The sequence below is a fragment of the Clarias gariepinus genome, chromosome 4, assembly GCF_024256425.1.
Source record: "Clarias gariepinus isolate MV-2021 ecotype Netherlands chromosome 4, CGAR_prim_01v2, whole genome shotgun sequence".
Classification (NCBI taxonomy): Eukaryota; Metazoa; Chordata; class Actinopteri; order Siluriformes; family Clariidae; genus Clarias; species Clarias gariepinus.
The window spans coordinates 754869-778545 of NC_071103.1; the positions used below are offsets into that span (position 1 = coordinate 754869).

At 39.4% G+C, this 23677-nt stretch overlaps 1 protein-coding gene across 2 annotated transcripts in view; it reads left to right on the forward strand.

Moving 5' to 3' along the window:
* The first annotated feature begins 969 nt into the window (after positions 1-969).
* The window catches only part of LOC128520166 (NACHT, LRR and PYD domains-containing protein 3-like), a 29700-nt gene continuing 6992 nt past the window's right edge, over positions 970-23677 (forward strand). Inside the window, exons 1-11 of one of the 2 annotated variants that reach the window (XM_053494259.1) lie at positions 970-1058; positions 5839-5949; positions 6919-7029; positions 7376-7430; positions 7576-7732; positions 7940-9716; positions 11535-11711; positions 13003-13179; positions 14074-14247; positions 15502-15675; positions 15775-15951. In XM_053494259.1, coding sequence (XP_053350234.1) covers positions 5840-5949; positions 6919-7029; positions 7376-7430; positions 7576-7732; positions 7940-9716; positions 11535-11711; positions 13003-13179; positions 14074-14247; positions 15502-15675; positions 15775-15951 — 3089 coding nt within the window. In that variant the 5' untranslated portion in view covers positions 970-1058; position 5839. The remainder of the gene's footprint in view (positions 1059-5838; positions 5950-6918; positions 7030-7375; positions 7431-7575; positions 7733-7939; positions 9717-11534; positions 11712-13002; positions 13180-14073; positions 14248-15501; positions 15676-15774; positions 15952-23677) is intronic. The other variant, XM_053494260.1, reaches the window with a different exon arrangement.

Sequence of the window (23677 nt, forward strand, 5' to 3'; positions counted from 1 at the left end):
GCAAATGTAATGAAAGGGCAGATCTGTTTGTACAGTCATGTGACCTGGCCATAGGTTTGCTAATCAAATCAGTTTCTTCCTTCTGAATAAGGTGCTTTTACACCTACAGTTTATAATCTGTGTTTTATATCAAACTAATAACCTTGTGCTTGCTGGGTCTCCTCTGTGTACCCTGGTTTCCTCCCACAGTCCAAAAACTGCTGATATATTAGTCCCATAAAGTATGATTGTTTTTTAAAAATGCATGATAATAAAGTATTTATACTGTAACAACACACTTGCATTGATGATCCTGGCAGGGTAAAGTGAGGTTCCCACTAGCAGCGAAGAAGACCCCAGGGGCCCCCAAACTGGGTTTTAGTTCCTAAATTAATATAAATATAATAAAGATAAACCAATTTCAAAAAACATGTTTTATAAAGAACAATAAAAACCAGAACTAATCTTAGTTAACAAGTGGACTGACAGCGGCGCACTAGACTTAGTCATCGCAACTAGTTATTTCTTCAAGTCTCCCCCATAGTTAAGGCTAGACTAGCAGCAGTCAGTTATATGTTATTATATTTAATTATCATCATCTGATACATTTATCAGTGTTTAGCTTTTTTTCTACTCTTCCACTTCTCTTTTCTCTTTTTTATTCCTCTTCATTTATTGTGAGGTTATACTTAAATTATGTGTAGCTATATTTACCCTGACAGGACATGAGTGTGATATATAGATTATAATTGTGTCATAAAACTAAAAATAAAATAATTTAAACCTTTTTTTAACAACATTCTTGTAAAACTTTCAATCTTACAGTTAAAATCAGCTCTATCTCTCCTTCTCTTTGTCATCTGTGCATGCGTGCGTGTGTGTGTGTGTGTGTGTGTGTGTGTGTGTGTGTGTGTGTGTGTGTGCACCTTTCCCCTCCCTCCCCACCGGTCAGATAAGCGACAGAACATCAGAGTTCCATTTTGCGTCGAGGGGAAATAAACCATTCCAGGAGTATAAACACAGTGAGGATGTAAATCTGCAGCTTTAATACAACTGTCTAAAAGTATTGGAACAGTAAGGTCAGTTCTATAGTTTTTATTTTACACTAAAGACTTTTGGGTTTGAGATCTGAGGATGAATATGAGACGATAGATCAGAGTTTCAGCTTTTATTTCCTGATATGTGATAAAAATTAGAACTTTCATGGCTGAACACATAATATTAGGTGAGCAAAAGTATCGATACACACAGTGTTAAATAAAATGAAAGTAGATATTTTACAGGGGACAAAGACTGAATTTAATGACATGAAGAACAATGATCGGACTTAAGTACAGTATTGATGTGTACAGTATATAATAACAGCATCGTCTGTTCTGTAGTTCAGATTTTAAATATATTAGACAGTGAGGTGGTGAGACAGGAGACGGGTGAGTGTGTGGACTTTAAGGGAAGATTCTGTCCTCTTCCAGGAAAAAGATCTCGTTTTAACAAAATAAATCTGGTCTTTACAAAAATAAACCTTTCATTAAATTTATATTTTCTTTGCCAACATAAATTTCTTCCTCAAAAAGAATTTAACAAAAGTAATAATTTAATATAAATAATTTGTTTCTGTCTCTATTTAACATATATTTCTGTACTTTTCATTTTTTCCTCTTTTTTTTCTACATTTGTTCTTTTTTCTTTTATTTCCTATTGTTACACCGGAGCTGATGTTGATCTAATGTCCACACGCCCAGTGTGTCCTCTAAGCAGTTCATACAGCAGCACGCTCAGGTCAAGCGTCCTCCCCTGACCCCTGACCCCTCCACCAAAAGCGTTTTCCTTTAACCCCTTTAAAAACTTAAAGGTCAACAACGACAACAACAGAAAGCAACCCAGTAAAAAGCCTCAATACTTTCACTTTCTATTATCCTGGGGAGAAGAAGAGGAAAATAAATAAATAAATAAATAAATGAGTGATAGGAGGCTTCAAAAAAAAAACTATAGGATACAAAATAACAGTGTGAGTGTTCACATGCTCTCTGATCTGGATGTTAAATGAAGATAAAAATAGAACATATGCAAGTAAAACGTCCCAGTAAAATTGAGCGTCAGATCCTCTCAGGTTAAATGTACAGTAACTCATATAATATTAACAATACAGTACTACTACCACTACTAATAAAATAATAATAATAATAATTTTTGACAGAAGTGGGTCTTCTGCTGGATAATGTCAACGTGTAATTTTTTTTAGCTCTCATTTACACTTTGTATGTGTGTGTGTGCGTGTATGTCTGTGTGTGTGTGTGTGTGTGTGTGTGTGTGTGTGTGTGTGTGTGTGTGTGTGTGTGTGTGAGTGTGTGTGTGACCTCTGCAGCTGTTTTTGTGTTTATGGTCAAATAAAACCTGTCAGTAGTATAAACACAGTGAGTGTACATGTACACACTACCTGGAAAAAATAAAGTCACTTTTTCAGAAGGTTAAATTATTGGGCTGAAACAAGCAAAGTAAACAAGATTTAAAATTATTGGAACTTGGTTGAGAACCCTGCAGTGCATTATCAAAACCTGGAAGGATAGAGCTAAACTGTAAACAGAAATGAAGAAAAACATTATGAATAGAGATCACTTACATGCTTAAATCACTTTAATCTCTTAAATCAACAGTAGAAACCAGAGCTATGGTTAATAGTGAAAGTAAGAGCATTTACACACACACACACACACACACACACACACGATGTGATGAGAACTCACAGGATTAGGACTAAACACATGTGTGTCTATAATAAAACCACTTGTTATTGAGACTCATCAGAATAAAGTCTTCAGTTTGTTAGGGATCATAAAGACTGGACTTTGGAGTGATGGAGAAAGGTCATGTGACCTGATGAGTCCAGACTGATCCTATCCCAGAGTGATGGGCGTGTCAGGGTGAGAAGGGAAGGACATGAAGCGATGCTCCCATCATGCATAGTGTCCACTGTACAAGCCTCTGGAGACAGTGTTATGATCTGGGGTTGATCAGTTACTCAGGTCTAGACTCAGTAACGTTATGGGGCAATAAAATGAAGTCAGCTGACCACCTGAATGTACTGAATCACCAGAGGATCACATCTATGGAGGGTTTCATCCCTGATGGAACGGGACGTATTCCAGGACTCTGAGTGTGTGAGAGCGGCTCTGGGAGCACGAGGGATCATTGACACGTGAACTGAACACCACAGAGTGTGTGTAATCAAAATCAAAGCTAAAGGTAGCGTGGAAAGCTTGTAACGGGTTCAACCCATGCTGCTTGGGCGGCACCATGAAGCACGGATGCTAGACGAGGTTTTACAGGAAAAAATGGGTAATTTATTTAGGAAAATGGGGAACGAAATGTTTAAAGGAGGGAGGATGGAAAGAAAGGAATGGAATGAAGAAAGGAAATTTTTAATAAATTTTGACTTAAAAAAAACAAGCATTGTCTTGGTTTACAAGCACCGAGTATTCAAATTCAAATTCAAATTCAAATTTTATTTGTCACATACACAAACATACACAGTACGAAATGTAGTGAAATGCATTATACGACTGCCATTGACCCTAAAAGAGAATTAAAGTTTACAAATAAGAAATAAATATCAATAAAAGAAATACGATAGAAATTAATAAAAAAAATTAAATTAAACTAGGAAAAAATAGAACTAAAAATAAAAATAGACATGTGCTAAGAAAAATAGAACTAAAAATAAAAATAGAAATATGATGTACATAAAAATAGAAATACTGTACAAATTGAAATATACTGTACTGTGTGTGCAAATATGCATAGAACAAAGTGTCTTTGTGCAGAGGTTATTAAAGTGTCTTTGTGCACTGGTCCAGGATGTAAGCGTTCGACATGTAGTGTATATATGAAGGAAGGTGAGCGTGTAATTGTCCATAGTGTTCATGGATGTAAAAAGATTGATAGATTTGATCAATTATGAAAAGATTGTGTTAGTTCGTGATACGTGAGTATCATGTATAACGCATGCGCTTCTTGCTTTGACGCCGAGCGTCACATAATCACAACTGAGCAAACAGTTTTTCTCTCTCTTGCAGTGCAGAATTGTGGGTAATCGTCTCCCCTGCTGGGTCTTAGTGCTCGTCTCTTACTGGTATAATCAACATCCGTGCACACGTGTACTGTTTACTATAACACTGTGACCACGTATGTGTGTGAAACATATTTTATTTTGTGTTTGTAATCTCCTTCTCTCGGCTTCCCACACACACACACACTCTTGCCCTTTACAGCCTCCCTCCCACCCCCTTTTCCTCTCGGTTTTCCACACACACACACACACACACACACACGCTCTGCCTTACACAGAAACTCTGCTCTGTCGTGATTCTTTTCAAAGCTAAAGTGCAAGTTCTTTTGTTTTTTTGTTGTTGTTTTTTTTACTTTACGGCAGTGATTCCATTTGTATGCGCTCATGCAAGTGTGACTAGCGATGTACCTTGCTAACTCTTCCAATAAAACAGTCTCTCAATTAATGCACATTAAACGCACACACACACACACACACACACACACACACACACACACACACACACACCTACACACACACACACACACAGCGCCTGTGCGCATAAACGGAAACACTTATCTGTCAGGATTTATTTTTACTTAAGGGGAAAGTGCAGGTTAATTTGTTTTATTTTTACTTTATATTGTGTATTTATTATTTTTATGTATTTATTTTTTTGTGCTATAGAACAAATAATTTGAGTTTCTTTTATTTCTTAGGGGAAAATTTAATTTGGTTTACGAGTGTTTTGGAATACGAGCCCACTTCTGGAACGAATTATCCTCGTAATCCGAGGTTCCACTGTATAGGAAAAGTAGGGTCCGTTCTTTTGTTTTAGCTTCACACTGAAGACATTTGAGTTTAGGATTAAAGCTGGATGTCACTATTTATTTTCTAACATTTTCATTTTAGATGTGTTAAACTTATAACGTTTACAATTTTTTTTAATAATCTTAGCTTGTAAGATTGTACAACTGAAACAATTTCAATTTGTGTTTTATATCAAAATTATACCTTAAGAAGAAACGTCACACGTGACTTCCTCCCTGCATCTACAGAAAGGCAGAGAAAGTTTAGACTGTAGCCTCAGGACATCAATATATTTTCATAAGTAAGATATCAATAACAACTTTATGGCTTTCAGAAAGTTTAGCTGCAGTAGATCAGGGGCAGTTGTTAAGGTCTCAAGTTGTTAAGGCCCTGGATTACTGATCAGGAGGACGGGGGTTCAAGCTCCAGCACCACCAAACTTCCTAACTGGGATATACAGAAAAAATTATTTCAGTGTGATGTAAGGTACATGTGACAAATAAATGAATCTTAATCTTGAAAACATATCCTATTCATCCCTGTGTGTTTGTATGTTTATCTACAGTTATGGTATTGGTAGATGCCTTAACCAAAGCAACTTACATTTACCTCATTATAAATCATACAAGTTAAAGGGACAAGAGTGGCAGGTTGGTGATGATGGGGTTTAAACCTATGACCTTCCAATCAGTAGTCCAATGTCTTAACCCACTGAATTACAGGCATGCAAACCAGAACATCGGAGTAGTCAAGATCGGTTCTAGAGAGCCACAATCCTGTGTTCAGCTCCAGAAATCCTGGGTTCAGCTCCAACCTTAAGTAAACACACCTGAACCCGCTAATCAAGGTCTTCAGGATTACTAAGGCTATGGGTAGGTGAGTTTTTTTTACATGGTTGGAGCTGAAATCTGCAGGACTGTAGCTCTCTAGGACCAAACTTGCCAACCCCTGGTATAAACAGATAGTAGTTCTTTAATGTCTGCCTTTATTAATATGTCTTTTAGCATGATGGAGGGGAAGAGATCAAGCTCATCAGAACCCAGCTGTGTGTCCATGAAAAGTGATCAGTCAATAAAACGCCTTACTACTTTCAGAGACCTTTCTACTGATCTGAGGTCAGTATAGCCCTGTATACAGTCCAGTGTAAAAGCACATGGCAGGAAATGTTGCCATGGAAAGATGACTTAAAAATATTGGAATAAGAACTTCACTATCTTCCATCCATCCATCCATCCATCCATCCATACATACATACATACATACATACCATATGCCGCCATTAAATATTTAAGCTACATCACTGGAGGAAACACACGGGAACACGGGACTCAAAATCTGCAGAACACTAACAATGCTTGGGAGTTCTACAGCAACAGGATAGGGTTAAGGCCAAAAGACAAACCAGAGACAATATATTAAAAAAAACATTTTAATATTAAATAATAAAGCTTAATTACTTATGGGACTGAAGACACATAGAGCATATAATCCAAAACATGCGAGAATCCTAACATACAGTAGTTGGAAGAGCGGGACATTCTCTGGAAGTTGAGTCATGTCAACTGGACTTATTTATAGTTCAGTAGAAATGTTTCACTACTCAGCAACGTAGCTTCTTCAGTCTAAGGTGAATTGGAAAGATCCTCATATTTAGGTCCTTCAAGGTCAGAGGATCCTACCCTGTCTGAAACAGCTTGTAACACGAACAATGGAGAAGGTGAGAATAGGACAGAGGGTCGTTAGAGGAGAGAGCTGTTAGGGAGACAATAGACAGGGACATTAGAGTTAAAACAACCAGAAAGGCTAACCATTTAGTCTTTAGGTCTCTCTTCAGTGCTTTCTTCTCCACATCCTCCATGTATAAATTAGCCACAATGGGTGACACAGGGAATACACAATAGAATACTACACACAATGGGTACTACACAGAGAATATACAATGGGTGACACCATGGCACAGGCAGGTTTCTGTCTGTAGAAGTTACCTCTGTAGGGGAGGTAGTTGGTGTTGTGACATGACTGACAGGTGTGCAAATAGTACAATTTACACTTATTTTCTATTTCTAATAATATCTGTGTTGTAGAACAATGAAGAGAACGATATCAGACTCACCAGAACCCAGCTGTGTGTCCATGAAGAGTGAGCAGTCAATAAGACCCATAACTACCTTCAGAGACAGAGACAGTGATCTGAGGTCAGTATAGTAAGGGATCTTACAGCAGTGTTCCATCTGATCAAACTCACTTATTTCATTATGAAGCCCATCATGACCCTAGCCTTAGAGGGTGTTGAGGAGACTCTGTGCTGCTGAACAAGAACTTTGATACCTGGGACATGACTATTTAACAATTAAATTGACATTTTTTTCTTTTACATTCATCAATTAAAACATTTAGGAATTTAAAATGGATTTAACATCAATAAAACTCCTAAAATCAGTGTTAAGAGACAAACGTTAATTATCTCTCTGTGTTTATCAGTGTGTGCTCTGCAGCTATGAATACATTTGATTCATGATACATGATATTGTTTGTTCACAGTCCACTAAAGAAGAACCCAGACATCAGCAGAAATAAAGATAACTCCATAGTCAAGGTTTGTGTGTCTCAGTTTTTTTCTACATTCAGCAGCATTATGAGAAATTCGACAGAATATTAATTGAAAGAGGGAGAGACCTTTAATGAAATAACTCTGTGTAGCATTACAATGCTGAGATTTGCTCGAATGTGTTTCTAACCAGGAGCTGGAACCCAAAGTCATCACTTCAAGTCCAGATTACCCAGCATGCACTGAGAGTGAGGTGGAGGCTGAGGACCTGCACAGTGTCAGAGAGGGAGGGCTGAAGATCACACTGAAGAACATGAACCACACGGATCTCACTAACACACTGCAGAACCGTGAGGGTCATGACATTACTTTACCAACTGAAATTTAGTTTATACTTAAAACAATCTTATTAAGCTTACCAAGCTAAATAAGTAAATGATTTTAAAACTCTGAAATGTACTGTACTTTTATGTTTTTAGACATTAGCAAAGTATAATAAATTTTACTTGATATTATGCTCAGTGATTGCATGGTACATGTTATTACTCTGTTATTAGATCTCATCCCTGTGGATCAACAACAGCTGAAATCCAGGCTGAGAGAGAAGGTTAAAAGAGTTAATGAAGGAATCTCACAGCATGGAAGCTCAGCTCTTCTAAGTGAGATCTACACAGAACTCTACATCACAGAGGGCTGGAGTGGAGACGTCTGTAATGAACATGAGGTGAGACAAATGGAGACAGCGTCCAGGAGAGCAGCAACACAGGAGACGCCCATCAAATGTAATGATCTCTTTAAAGACAAGTCCATCAGAAGTGTGCTGACTAAAGGAGTTGCTGGAATTGGAAAAACAGTCTCTGTGCAGAAGTTCATTCTCGACTGGGTTGAAGGAAAAGAAAATCAGGACGTCACCTTCATGTTTCCACTTCCCTTTACAGAGCTAAATCTAATGAAGGGAAAACATCTCAGTCTAATAAAACTTCTTCATCACTTTGTTCCAGAAATGGAAAAACTAGAATTAATAGACTGTGACTCCTCCAAATTTCTGTTCATCTTTGATGGTCTGGATGAGTGTCGCCTTCCTCTAAATTTCCAGAAGAATGAAAGACTATGTGATGTGACAGAGGCAGCCTCACTGGATGTGCTGCTGACAAACCTCATCAAGGGGAACCTGCTTCCCTCTGCTCTCCTCTGGATTACCTCTCGACCAGGAGCAGCCAAACAGATCCCTCCTGAGTGTGTAGACCAGGTAACAGAGATACAAGGGTTCAGTGATACTCAGAAAGAAGAGTACTTCAGGAAGAGGTTCAGTGATCAGAGCCTGGCCAATAAAATCATCTCCCACATCAAGTCCTCAAGAAGTCTCTACATCATGTGCCACATCCCAGTCTTCTGCTGGATCTCTGCCACTGTTGTAGAGAGAATGTTCAGTGAAGAAGAGAGTGGAGAGATCATCATGACTCTGACTCAAATGTTCACACACTTCCTGATCTTTCATATCAAACAAAAGGACCAAAAGTACCATCAGAAATGTGACCCTGATCCTCAGCAGATCAGAAAGAGTATCCTCGCACTGGGGAAACTGGCTTTCCAACAGCTGGAGAAAGGAAATCTGATTTTCTATGAGAAAGACCTGAGAGAGTGTGGCATTGATGTCAGAGAAGCTTCAGTGTACTCAGGAGTGTGTACACAAATCTTCAGAGAGGAGTTTGGGCTTCACCTGGGAAAGGTCTTCAGCTTTGTGCATCTGATGGTTCAAGAGTTTCTGGCTGCTTTATATGTGTTTCTCTGCTTTATCATTGAAAAAAGAAATGTGTTAATGGAGCAAAAGATTGGATATTTTAATTCCTTCAAAAATTCAAACATGTCTGATTTCCTCAGAAGTGCAGTGGACAAGGCCTTACAGCGTGAGAATGGACACCTGGACCTGTTCCTCCGCTTTCTTCTGGGTCTCTCAGTGGAGTCCAATCAGACTCTCTTACGAGGCTTAATGCCACAGACAGGAAGCAGCTCTCACAGCGAACAGGAAACAGTGAAGTACATCAAGGAGAAGATCAGGGAGAATCCATCTCCAGAGAAATCCATCAATCTGTTCCACTGTCTGAATGAACTGAATGATCAGTCTCTAGTGCAGGAAGTACAAAAGTACCTGAAGATGGAATATCAGCATCGTCTCAGTGGAGTCAGACTCTCTCCTGCTCAGTGGTCAGCTCTGGTGTTCGTGTTACTGACCTCAGAACAGGAGCTGGATGAGTTTAAATTGAAGAGATATGGCCCATCTGATGAGTGTCTTCTGAGGTTGCTACCAGTGGTCAGAGCTTCCAGAAAAGCAGAGTGAGTATTTTCTCTTTTGTTAATAAATGCATCATTGTATGGTTTGTTAAATGATGCACCAACTCTTGCAGGGTTTGCTTGAAACTCAAGGCATTTATAATGCATAGATCTGAAACATAAATTTTTTTGATTTGGTGTAAAATATGCTTGAGCACTATTTACAGCAACATTATGTATCTAATATTTCAGTTTTTAGAAAAAAATGTCTATATTTTAAAAAGGCACAAAGTATGTTTTTAATTTGTTAGAAAACCTTTTGTGCATGCCCTCAGTTGGGTTGGTGTAAGTATGCAATGACTGTAATGCCAACAATAGTGTAGTTAAGTATTAATTATTAATTGATTAATTATTATTATTAATATAGCAAACTCATGATTTTTTTTATTAGAACAAGGAGAAAACTGCTGGGTTGTAGTGCACATATAACCTTTTTAATTTAAAAGTTTATAGTTAAAAAAAACTTCAGGACATGAAGACAGAACCCTCTCATAGCATAGGGACGATGTGTATAAGGGCAGATTGGGTATAAAACAACTTCATATTTGTCTTCGGTCCCTTAAGGTTATAATACAGTTCAGAAATTTAAATTGGTGTACATGGCATAGCAGACATAACCAGGAATACACCACATACTACAGCTCCCCACACACTACACGTGTCTCTTAAGTCTCTTATACACAAAGTGGCTGCATATCTCATAAGTAAATATTACTTCCATGAATATTAAAGTGAATCATGACTCCCAAATGCAGCAAAATCAGTGCTAGTTTAAAGTGTTTAACAGAAATGTTTTGTTGCAGACCCATGTGAACCTGCAGGCACAAAAAATGGCCCAAAATGGATTAATCTCTTTTTGCTGTCAAATTCATGATTAATCATAGATCAGTCATAGACCACATAGAGAGGAAAATCCATCCTCCTATTGTGCCCCTTAAATATCACTGATTGATTGAAGTAAGTTCCAAGTTGTCTTAATGGAAAATATTCCATTATTATTTCTTTTTAAGTTTTTTTTAATGGTTTTAAACCCCCTCAGATGATGGTAATTCAGGGCCTTTTATGCAAACAACATAACTGAGGGTAACTGATTTGGATCTGAGAACATTTCTAGACATCAATCTTTCTGTAACATCCTGTTGAGATCTGTGGAACAAAGGTTATTTTAGCGAACAGAAAAGAGAGCCTCCTTTCACTATGAAAAGTTCCCCTGATCTGAAAGTATTCTGGTAGAAACAGGGTGAAGAGATTCAGTCTCTTTGTGTAAGAATAAGAATTTATCCAGGTTAACTTCAACTACTCTTATTAAAATCACATTACTGTGAACTGAGCACCAAATCGACTCTCTTAATCCTGATCATTTAAACCTGCCTCTTCCTGACTCACTGTAATTAAAAGATCCCTCAGCGAGGCTCAGAGGCTGCTGTCTCAGCTTCCACCACATGATGACATTCAGCCTTTCCTGATAACATGTGAGCACATGGCAGGACACCGAGTGGCTAGAACCTAACTTTCACTGTCATCTGAAGAAAAGGTGAAATATTATCCTGTTGTAGACTCAGTAGCAGCCAAGCAGAAGCTGTATTACAGCTCTATGTAATGTTAGGAGACTATAAATGTAGTTTGTAGACACTTGAACACGGATCAGAATTGGCTGCTCACTTTCGCACGTGTGTTGTGTACATGAGGTTTTAGCACCACATGGTGTCTTCATGGTGTTATAATACACTGTACCTGAGAGAACGAATAGGAGAAAGACACACATTAGGTTGTGTGTGTGTATAAGATCAGTGTTGTGATATTTCATAACTTCTCTTTCAGTCTGTGTGGGTGTCTTCTGACGGAGAAGAGCTGGAGATCTCTGTCCTCAGTTCTCAGATCAAACTCCTCCAGACTGAGAGAACTGGACCTGGGTCACAATTATCACCTGCTGGATTCAGGAATAAAGCTGATCTGTGATGGACTGGAGGATCCACACTGTACACTGGAGACACTCAAGTACACACACACACACACACACACACACACACACACACACACACAGAAAGTGGCATAAATACACAAACACAATACTTAAGTGCTTGCCTATACTATACTTCACTAAAAGTATTATTACTACTTTTAATATTACTGTATGTAGGACGACTTTCACTTTCACTAACAGAATCACTGCTCTCTGGTCACAATGACCGAGCATGGGAGGCGGTTACCTACAATCCCACAGCGAGAGAGGGAGAGAGAAGAACCATTGGCTCAATTGTGACAATGTGACGCTCAGCAAAGTGTATACGTACTACTCGTGTTGCCAGACGTCACTCCCTCATTAAGTAAAAGTTTATTAAAAATTTTTGCTTGTCTTGTTAAACAGTCACAGACCAAGTTACTTACAATCCAAGGTATCACTGTACATTAAAAACCAAATCAAGTCACCAACATAACTTTATAATTTTTACAAAACAAATCCTTTTACCAGATTAGGAATTGGATGTCTGGATCTTGGAGAGTAATATAGAGCACACTCATACACCTGTATCATGTCTGTGTCTCCACCGCTGTCCTATAATTGTTCTTTTTACAACCTCAATTACACAAACGTTGGGACAGTATGGAAATGGTCAATAAAAATGAAAAGAACTCATCTGTAAAGTCTCTTAACTTTATTACTATATTAAAAACAATCCTATAATATTATTTGATGAGAGTAAGGGTACCAGACTGGCCTGCCTGCTTCAACTGAGAATGTGAGGTGCACCATGAAGGGGCTTTAGGTGACAATGAAGACCCTTGACAACTGCACAGCTGAAGACCTGCATAATAGAAGATAGAAGGAAACTCCCTCTAGCTAAACTTGACCATCTGGTGTCAGTGCCCAAATGTAGTCTTACACCTCCAGTGTTCAGGGTTCGATTAACACTTTAGGTCTTCAGTTCTCATGTTCTCCCCATGGTGGGTTTCCTCCAAGTCCCACAGTCCAAAGACATGCAGGGTAGGATAATTGGTGTTTCCAAATTGCCCATTGTATGAGTGAGTGTGTGTGTGTGCTTGTGTGCCTTGTGATGTACTGGCAACCCATCCAGGGTGTACACTGCCTTGTGCCCAGGCTCCAGGCCTCCTGCAGCCCCTGTACAGGATGAGATCTACAGAGAGTGAGAGAGTGAGAAGACACCTTATATCTTATATGAGACAGATGGAGCTCGAACACAACAGTCTCTTTATATTATATTCCTATTGATATAACCCACCTCATTTATAAGCTGTATTTCATTATATTTCATCATGTCTCTTCCAGGCTCCGATGGTGTAGTCTTACAGATGAGAGCTGGAGATCTCTGTCCTCAGTCCTCAGCTTAGAGTCCTCCAGACTGAGAGAACTGGACCTAAGTAAGAATTATAAACTACAGGATTCAGGAGTGAAGCTGCTCTCTGCTGGACTGGAGAATCCACACTGTACACTGGAGATACTGAGGTACACACACACACACACACACACACACACACACACACACACACACACACACACACACACACACACACACACACGAAACGTAAGTAGATGTTGGGTTGAGCACTTCGGTACTTCTACTTGAGTAATATTTGTCCCAGTGAATCTCTACATTTACCCAAGTGTAAGATTTGTGTACTTTGTCCACCTCTGCTGAAACAAAGCGTTTAAAAAAGAAGTAAAACAGAAAGAAAGTTTCTAAAAGTAATCTGAGGTTTATTTCTGGTGGAACATCAACAGACACATTTTGGACAAAACTCAGACTTTGGACAGAGACATATCATGACGTGTTTATTAAGGATTGTAATATGTGACCTTTAATATGAGAATTAGATTTACTTTCTAGATTAATTCTATATACAGTGCCTTGCAAAAGTATTCACACCCCCTGAACATTTACACATTTTGTCACCTAACAGCCACAAATGTAATTGTATTTTATTAGATTTAATGTGACAGACCAACACAAAGTGGCACATCATATATGAAAAGTGTGGTGTGCATTTGTATTCACCCCCCTGAGTCAATACTTTGCTGGTAGAACCAGCTTCCACTGTAATTACAGCTGAGAGTCTTTGGGGTCTCGACCAGCTTTGCACATGTAGAGAGTGACATCTTTGCCTGTTCTTCTTTTCAAAATATATCTCCTGTTTCCTCCTGCATTTGTTCCATTTCTTGTTGTTTAATACTTTGTCTCTTATGAGCTGAGACACTTGGATCTGTCTCACAGTCTCTTTATTGCATGTTTTTATTCTGAAACAAAACGTTTGTGTTCAGAGAAACAGTTTATTTCCCAATTGATAAAAAGGACATAGTTTATCAATCAGATATCCAGATGTTCCATCATTTCTCTTCCAGACTGGGTTACTGTAACCTGACAGATGAGAGCTGTAGAGTTCTGTCCTCAGTTCTCAGCTCAAACTCCTCCAGTCTGAGAGAACTGAACCTGAGTGGCAATAACCTGCAGGATTCAGGAGTGAAGCTGCTCTCTGCTGGACTGGAGAATCCACACTGTACACTGGAGAAACTGGGGTATACTGTATACACACACACACACACACACACACACACACACACACACACACACACACACACACACACACACACACAAGTAGTGGGAGGAGTATAACAGTTACGAATATAAATCTCATGTTATTTGATTAGACCTGAACACATTCACTGTAGAGCTGCAGCGCTGTACAACCTGTAGGTCTGCTTTGGGTCGACTGTACTGTACGTCTCTATACTGTCTACTGTCGGTGTTCATCAGTGACTTCCACATTCAGTCTGTAGCAGCACTGATGATGGTCATTATGGCCAAACAGTCATGTTTATTTTATTAGACAAGAGAACATTACTCCAAAAAGTAAGACCTTTGTCCCCATGTCCAGCTGCAAACCACAGTCTGGTTTTATTGTAGTTTTGGAGAAGTGCCTTCTTCCTCTTTGCTGTTGTTTTGTGATTGATTTGTACGTTTATTACAGTACTAAAGTAAACTTCATTTCTCCATCCTGAGTGTATGGTGGCTGCCTGGTCTCATGGTGTTTAAGATTGTTTAGTTTTATTTGTACAGATGAATGTGGCACCTTCAGGAGTTTAGAAATTGTTCCCAGACTTGTGGAGGTTCACTTTTTTTCTGGGGTTTTGGCAGATTTACTGTTATTTCTTTTTTATGACGTCACACAAAGAGACACAGAGTTTCGAGACAGGCTCCACAGGTTCACCTCCAACTGACTCAACTGATGTTAATTATCTTATTAGAAGTTTTAAAGTTATGACTTTAACTGTCCAGACACAATAGATTGGCTAATTATGAAGACCTTTTTTGTGTTTAGTTTGTTAATCAAAGATTATTAGAAAAGACTTAATATGTGTGACTTGCCGTTTATTTAAATCACAGCTGATACTGGAGCAGTGTGGAGCTGGTAGGAGATGGTGATGAAAGTGATGGTGATGAAAGCAGTGTGTTACAGTTTATAGTCAGTGATGGAGCTCTTAGACTGATCGTGACCTGTTTAATAGGAATTGTAATAAGTGTCCTTTTGATTGTTTATATGAAAATGTTATTAAACTTCTAGATTAACTCTATAAAAATCAATAAATAAAGTTCTAACTTGTGAATTGCAAACTGTTTATATCTCGTGTTTCCTCCTGCATTTGTTCCATTATTGTTGTTTAAAACTTCGTCTCTTATGAGCTGAGACACTTAGATCTGTCACACAGTCACAGTAACACAGTCATAGTTTATCAATTACATATTTAACTATTTCATCATGTCTCTTCCAGGCTGTGTGAGTGTAACCTGACAGATGAGAGCTGTAGATCTCTGTCCTCAGTTCTGAGCTCAAACTCCTCCAGACTGAGAGAACTGGACCTGAGTTTCAATAACCTGCAGGATTCAGGAGTGAAGCTGCTCTCTGCTGGACTGGAGAATCCACACTGTACACTGGAGATACTGAGGTACACACACACACACACACACACACACACACACACACACACACACACAGTGTAGTAAGTAATGTTCACTGTAACTGTGAGATGTTTGTCTCTCTGCAGGTTGTCTTGCTGCAGTATCACAGATAAAGGTTGTGCTGCTTTGGCTTCAGCTCTGAGTTTAAACTCCTCATCACACCTGAGAGAGCTGGATCTGTTTAGTAATATTCCAGGAGAGTCAGGAGTGAAGCTGCTCTCTGATCTACTGAAGGATCCACACTGTACACTGGAGACACTACTGTGAGTAACTGACTTACTCTTCATATTTCTGCCTCATTCTTGAGTGAAACATATAAGTATAAGGTCACTCTGTGTTTATTAGGGTTGCCAGATCATATTGTGAAAAAATGGCTAGGCAGTGCAGATATCCTGCCCATATAAAACAAAAACACCCCAAATGATCTCAGTACTAAAACTGGTAATGGATCACAACTATTTATACACATACCTTCTCAATAAAATTAACCTAATATTTATTACCAACCTTTTTCTTTCTTCTTTGTCTTTGGGCTGTTCCCTTTCAGGGGTCGCCACAGCGAATCATCTGCCTCCATCTAACCCTATCCTCTGCATCCTCTTCTCTCACACCAACTAACTTCATGTCCTCTCTCACTGCATCCATAAATCTCCTCTTTGGTCTTCCTCTAGACCTCCTGCCTGGCAGTTCCAACCTCAGCATCCTTCTACCGATATATTCACAATCTCTCCTCTGAACATGTTGAAACCACCTCAATCTGGCCTCTCTGACTTTATCTCCAAAACATCTAACGTGGGTTGTCCCTCTGATAAACTCATTCTTAATCCTATCCATCCTTGTCACTCCCAAAGAGAACCTCAACATCTTCAGCTCTGCTACCTCCAACTCTGCCTCCTGTCTTTTCTTCAGTGCCACTGTCTCTAAGCCATAGAGCATCGCTGGTCTCACCACTGTCCTGTACACCTTTCCTTTCATTCTCGCTGATACTCTTTTATCATATAACAAACCTGAAACTTTTCCAAACATGACAAAAAGTAGCTTGAGTAACCAATTAAACTATAATTGGCTGATTCCTTTTCAGGACAAACATTTGTACTTCCTTTAACAACCATTACACCTTATATTGCTCTCTTATTTCATCAGAATCAGTAAGAGTTTTATTGCCAAGTGCACTTGCACGTACAAGGAATTTGTTTTAGTGACAGAGCTTCCAGAACAAAAAAATGACAAGACAAAACAGCATGACAAAAAAAACAAAACAAAGGTAGACATCAAATGGAGTAGGATGTGAGATACTTTTAAATAAGTGATATAAATATCTGTGGTATTATACAGTAAATACGCTCGGTTTACAGTAAATACGCTCGCCCTCCTCACTGGACCCACTGCAGTTTGCGTATCGTCCTAACCGCTCAACGGACGATGCCATCTCCACTACACTACATCTTGCCCTCACACACTTGGACAAGAAAGACACATATGTTCGAATGCTGTACATAGATTTCAGCTCAGCATTCAACACTATCATCCCCCAACAACTGATTGGGAAGCTGAACCTGTTGGGCCTGAACACCTCCCTCTGCAACTGGATCCTGGACTTTCTGACCGGTAGGCCTCAGTCAGTACGGATCGGAAACTGCACCTCCAGCACCACCACACTGAGCACTGGGGCCCCACAAGGCTGCGTGCTCAGTCCCCTGCTGTTCACACTGCTGACTCACGACTGTGTAGCAACACACAGTTCGAACCACATCATTAAGTTCGCTGATGACACGACCGTGGTGGGTCTCATTAGCAAGAACGACGAGTCAGCATACAGGGAGGAAGTGCAGAGGCTAACGGACTGGTGTAAAGACAACAACCTGTCTCTAAATGTTGACAAGACAAAGGAGATGGTTGTTGACTTTAGGAGGACACGAGGCGACCATTCTCCGCTGAGCATCAACGGCTCCTCTGTGGGAATCGTCGAAAACATCAAATTCCTGGGTGTCCACCTAGAGAAGGACCTCAGCTGGTCCCTCAACACCAGCTCCCTACACAAGAAAGCCCAACAGCGTCTCTTCTTTCTGAGAAGACTGAGAAAGGCCCAGCTTCCACCACCGATCCTGACCACCTTCTATAGAGGAACTATCGAGAGCATTCTGAGCGGCTGCATCACTGTCTGGTTTGGGAATTGTGCCATATCGGATCGCAAAACCCTACAGCGGATAGTGAGGACAGCGGAGAAGATCATCGGGGTCTCTCTCCCCTCTATTGAAGACATCTACACCACACGCTGCATCCGCAAAGCCACCAGCATTGTGGCTGATCGGACACACCCCTCTCACACACACTTCACACTCCTGCCATCTGGAAAAAGGTACCGAAGCATTCGGGCACACACATCCAGACTGTGCAACAGTTTTTTTCCACAAGCCATCCGTCTCCTCAACAAAAAGGGACTGGACTGATAAACACACACACACACACACACACACACACACACACACACACACACACACTAACACAAACATTATCACACAGCTTAACTCAACTACCTCAAAATATTGGGACTGGACTGACTAATCAACACAAGTGCAGACACACTGACCTACACCAACAAACTGTTTATCTTTTTGCACAACGATCACTACTGGACTAATTTTGCACTAATTCCTCTTGCTGCTGTTTTTAAAGAATGTTTACGTTTACCCACTACCTCAACACCATATTTTATGTTCTGTAACTGTTACGTTTAACACCATATTTTTATGTTCTGGTATGTCGTGGTTGCGCACTGTCACTTTGTTGTTGCTTTTGTTTGCACATTTGCACGTGCACTTTATGTTGTCTATAAAAATGTTATACTTAGCTAGTTAGTTTTTTGTTAATTTATGTTGTAATTTATGTTAGGTCTCTCTGTCCTGTCTCTGCTAGCCAGCTAACTAGGCCTCTTGGTTAGCTAGTTTAGTGTCTCTGTTAATTTATGTTGTAGATTTATGTTGCATGTAGCACCTTGGTCCTGGAGGAACGTTGTTTCGTTTCACTGTGTACTAACTGTATATGGTTGTAATGACAATAAAGCCTACTTGAACTTGAACTTGAACTTGAAATTGCACAGAGGTACTGTACACAATATTGCACATATATGTATAGACAGTTAGAATGATGTTTAACTGTTCATGAGGAAGGTTGCCTGGGGAAAAAACCCAAAACTGTTTTTGTGCCTGGCTGTCCTGGTGTTCGGTGCTCTATAGCGTCGACCGACGGCAAAGGTTCAAATAGAAGGTGGCCTGGTTGTAAGGGGTCCAAAGTGATATCCCAGCCCTTTTCTTTACTCTGGATTTATACAGTTCTTGCAGCGTGGGCAGGAGAGTGCCAATAGGTATTTTTTATCAATTAATTAATTAATTAATTAATTATTCCCATGTTCATTAAAAAAAAAAAGATTTTATTTAAACATTGAACATTTTGAATGATGTTTTATTTGGAATGAGCTCCTGCTTTAATTGTTTAGCTTCTATAAACCTAAATAAATTTCAAACTATGTTTTCCTTCCTTTTATATGATCCAAATTATAATACTGCTCTTGAACTGAAAGTGCGCCCTCTTGTGGTGCACAGGTTAATAGATACAACTACTAATCCATTGTTAATCATACCCTATAATCGAATATTTAGCCTTTTATTTATTGATTCATTAATTGTGTTGACAAAATAATTTTTAATTTGTATTTTTGAATCGAGATATTTGACATTCTTATCCTGTTCTGTCAAATGTTTTGTTATGTGGTGAGGATTAGAGAGCCGTACCACAGGATGTAATAATATTAATTAGAAACCTTACATTTACATTTGGGCATTTGGCAGATGCTCTTATCCAGAGCGACTTACATTTTTATCTCATTACACATCTGAGCAGTTGAGGGTTAAGGGCCGCGCTCAAGGGCCCAACAGTGGCAACTTGGTGGTTGTGGGGTTTAAACCTGGGATCTTCCGAACTGTAGTCCAATGCTTTAACCCTAACCCTACCCCTGGCCCCAACGCAAGGCTTATGAAAGGGTCAATAATATAGGAGTTTTTTTTATACTGCTTATAAGACACACCTAAAAAACCCTTTCACCAGGAGAAAGCGCAAAGTAATTATTTATTAAATTAAGGAAAAACTAAAGTAATTGAATGAACAGAGATAAACTCTCTCTCACAAAACGCCGGCTGCTTATCAAGACGTCTGCTGGGTCTTTGGCCTCTTCTTGTTGTGTTGTATCTTTGGCCGTAATACCTTACCGGTGATACCCAAATGATCACAGGTATCGAAGTGATCGAAGTGTGCAGGTTATCAAGGCCCTTAAAATAGGCAGGCCACCAGGTGTAACCCGTCCATGTTGATTGACTTTATGGCGGCATCGCTTAGCAACCACATGTCTGCGTGAATGTGCCTCTGCTTGTTCAGAACTCCACGGGGTAGCAGCCTGCAGATCTGCCCATTCTGAACACAACTCTGTTTTTTATCTGAGGCATAGTGTAACTGAGGCAGTCCACTGTGTCACGGGCCCTGACTTATATGGCTTGCCTGAATCGATTAGAACCTCCGCTCGGGCTCAACTGAGAGTGTAGCTGGTAGGAAGACCCCTGCATGGCAGTGTCTTGACTTTTGGGTCGAGACTGATCCCTCCCCCCCCCCTCCTGTCATGACCCCGTCTGTGGCTTGCCACACCACGAGTATCGCTTGCCCTCTGGGAGCCACTGAAACTGTCGGGCCACTCTGGGGCCTGTGAGTGGTTGAGCAATCAGCCAGAGGCTCGGAAGGTAACTGATAAGGTTGCAGCTCGAATATTAGTGAACACTGCATAATAAATGCATCGCACCATTGCACATGATCTTAATGAGAACCTCCATTCATGCTGGAGTTTTCTCCTTTTTGTTGCAGGACTCCAGCCCTCATGCTCTCATCTTACATGTGTTACATCACTACAGATTTATTCAGCTGCTTTCACTTTAAGTTACTCTGGACAAAAGGTTCCACCAAATACCCGTATGTAAAAGCTGATGTAAATTTAATTATAATGAACTCTCTAAACTCTGAATGCTGCTTCTGTCCTTTAGACCAGAGTGGATATGTTTGTAGCAGCAATGTGACTTGGCCATAGTTTGTTAATCAAATTAGTTTCTTCCTTATGAAAACTATATATATATATACTTTATATGTCTATGTTTTTTAATCAATGCTTTAAAAAAATGAATGACCTTCTTATGACCCCGGACTTTCTGTTTCTATATTACTGTAATTAAGTTTTTTAACCACCTTTAGTGGTTAGCACTGTCGCCTTGCTCCACCAGGGTCTGGGTTTGATTCCTGCCTTGAGGTGCAGCGTTCACACACACACACACACACACACACACACACACACACACACACACACACACACACACACACACACACACAGAGCGCAGCACATGAAAGAGAAGAACCATTGGCTTAGCTGTGATCATGTGGCGCTTGGCAGACAAAGCACATGTGTATAACTCATATATCAAGACCTTACTCAGAAAGAGTTACTCACAATCCAAGGCTCCACTGTATATATTTTAATGGGTTTGACACATGGGTGGCACCACAAACACGAGGCAGGTCCTAGGGGAAAATATCTAATTTATTCAGAAAAAAAGGGAAGGAAAAGGGTTTAGGGAGGGATGAGGGAAAGAAAGGCTCCTCTGTGTGACTGACGTGTACAGCAGAGAAAAATCGCAACAATGTCGACCTAAATAAAATCACAAAACAGTATGTGTAAATGATGTACATATTTATAATGATTTAAGACACACAAAACAACAACACCAAGTAAACCAGAAAAAGGGCTCCACACTTCTTCCTTTCCTAAATTATTATCCTAAAAAAATACCGACTGACAGAACAGCAGAAGTGTAAACTGGGGGAGACGGAGAATGCATGTGTTAGGTTTAAAAATCAATCCTTCACTACAGAAGATATGCATCAGGATATGAATCAGTCAGATCTCAGATTAGTGTTATATATGAATGAATTAGGGATATCTCTGGTTAATGGTCCCAAAAATTCCTCCTTTTCAGTTGCTGCAATAAAAAAGCCTTTGGTTAGATATAAACAACATTCATAAATTTCATTATACACAGTAAAGTCAACCATCAGCTGCTCCAGTGGAATTTCTGTACCTGAAATAAAAGAGAAGGTTGTTTAATGGCGTCACACATTGTCAGGGTTTGTTATGCGGTGTGCTTCCTTCCAGTGTCCTTTTTACTGTTCAGGAAATTAAGAATAAATCTTGCTGCAGCTGTTTAATCTGTAAAAGCAATATAGTTATGTTTAAACAGGAGTACAGTCACATACAACATGGGAGATATTAATCTTTGTCACATCCAATCTGTACAGATGTTTGTCATGTCAGGTGTGTCAGTGTGAATACTGGTTAAAGTCAGGAGTCAGGAGTGCATGTCGCTCTGTCATGAGGCTGGTGCTCAATTTGGAGCAGTGGAGCTCAACACTGTGTGATTCAGTATCCAACTTGTGTCTATAGTTGGTTATTTCTTAAATAATTAAATTATTTCTCAATAATGATTCAATCTCTTTGCTTATTGTTTTTGTGACTGCAGTTGTTATATTGTGTGCACAAATGTAATTATTTCATAAGCAATCTTTAAGTGTTTGTGAATTATAGTATATCAAAATTACCACAGAATTAGACACAAGACTCAAGATGGTCAGTTTAATTATGTACACTTTAAGCTCATTTAATTGAATTATTCCAGAATATATATATTATTTAATCATTATTATTATTATCATCATCATCATCATCATTATTATTTAAGTACAGTGGAACCTCGGATTACGAGTAACGCGGTTCACGAGTGTTCCGCAAGACGAGCAAAGATTTAATAAATTTTGACTTGAAAAACAAACAAGTCTTGGTTTACGAGTACCTAGTATTATGTATCACGCATGCGCTTCTTGTTTCGACGCTGAGCATCACATGATCACAACTGAGCCAATGGTTTCTCTCTCTCTTGTGCTGCGGAATTGTTGGTAATCGTCTCCCCTGCTGGGTCTTAGTACGCGTCTCTCACTGGTATAATCAACATCCGGGCACGGTTTACTGTTTACTATAGCACTGTGACCATGTGTGTGTGTGTAAAACATATTTTATTTTGTGTTTGTATGCATGTGCGTACAGCGCATGTATTGTTTATTATAACACACGTGTGTAGAGCAAAAACAAGTCTCCATAGAGAAGTTAAAGAACCATTTTCTCTTCCTGTATCAGCCTGCTGTTATGTGTGTGCGCGCGAGTCATTGGACACCGTGCCCCTTCGCATACCCCTTCTCCTCTCACCATCACACACACACACACACACACACACACACACTACACTCTACACTGAAACACTGCTCTGTTGCGTTTCTTTTTAAAGGTAAAGTGCAGATTAATTCGTTGATGAGAAGAGAGGTGGTCTGATTCCTCCTTTCCTCTTACTTTAACTTCACACGCAAACACACACACACACACACACACACACACACACACACACAGCGACTGCGTGGATAACAGGAACACTTATCTGTCTTTTTTTATTACTTTTTTTAAAGGTAAGGTGCAGGTTATTGCAGGTTGTTTTATTTTTACTTTATATTTTGTATTAATTATTTTTATGTACTTATTTTTTGGGGTTGTGGAATGAATAATCTAATTTTTTTCTTATTTCTTATGGAAAAATTCACTTTGATTTATGAGTGTTTTGATAAACAAGCCCACTTCCGGAATGAATTATGTACTGTACACATTCTCTATCCACGCGCCTCTACACCAGGGCCAGCTTTTACACTAAATGCCTCACTAAATTACAGAAATGCTTCTCTAAATTACAAACTACACTGAATTATGCATAACTGTAAATGCATTCATTACATTACTGAAGGAAATTTAAATATATTTAAGTTTCTTTGGATAGAGAGGCTATTTAACACAACTTAATT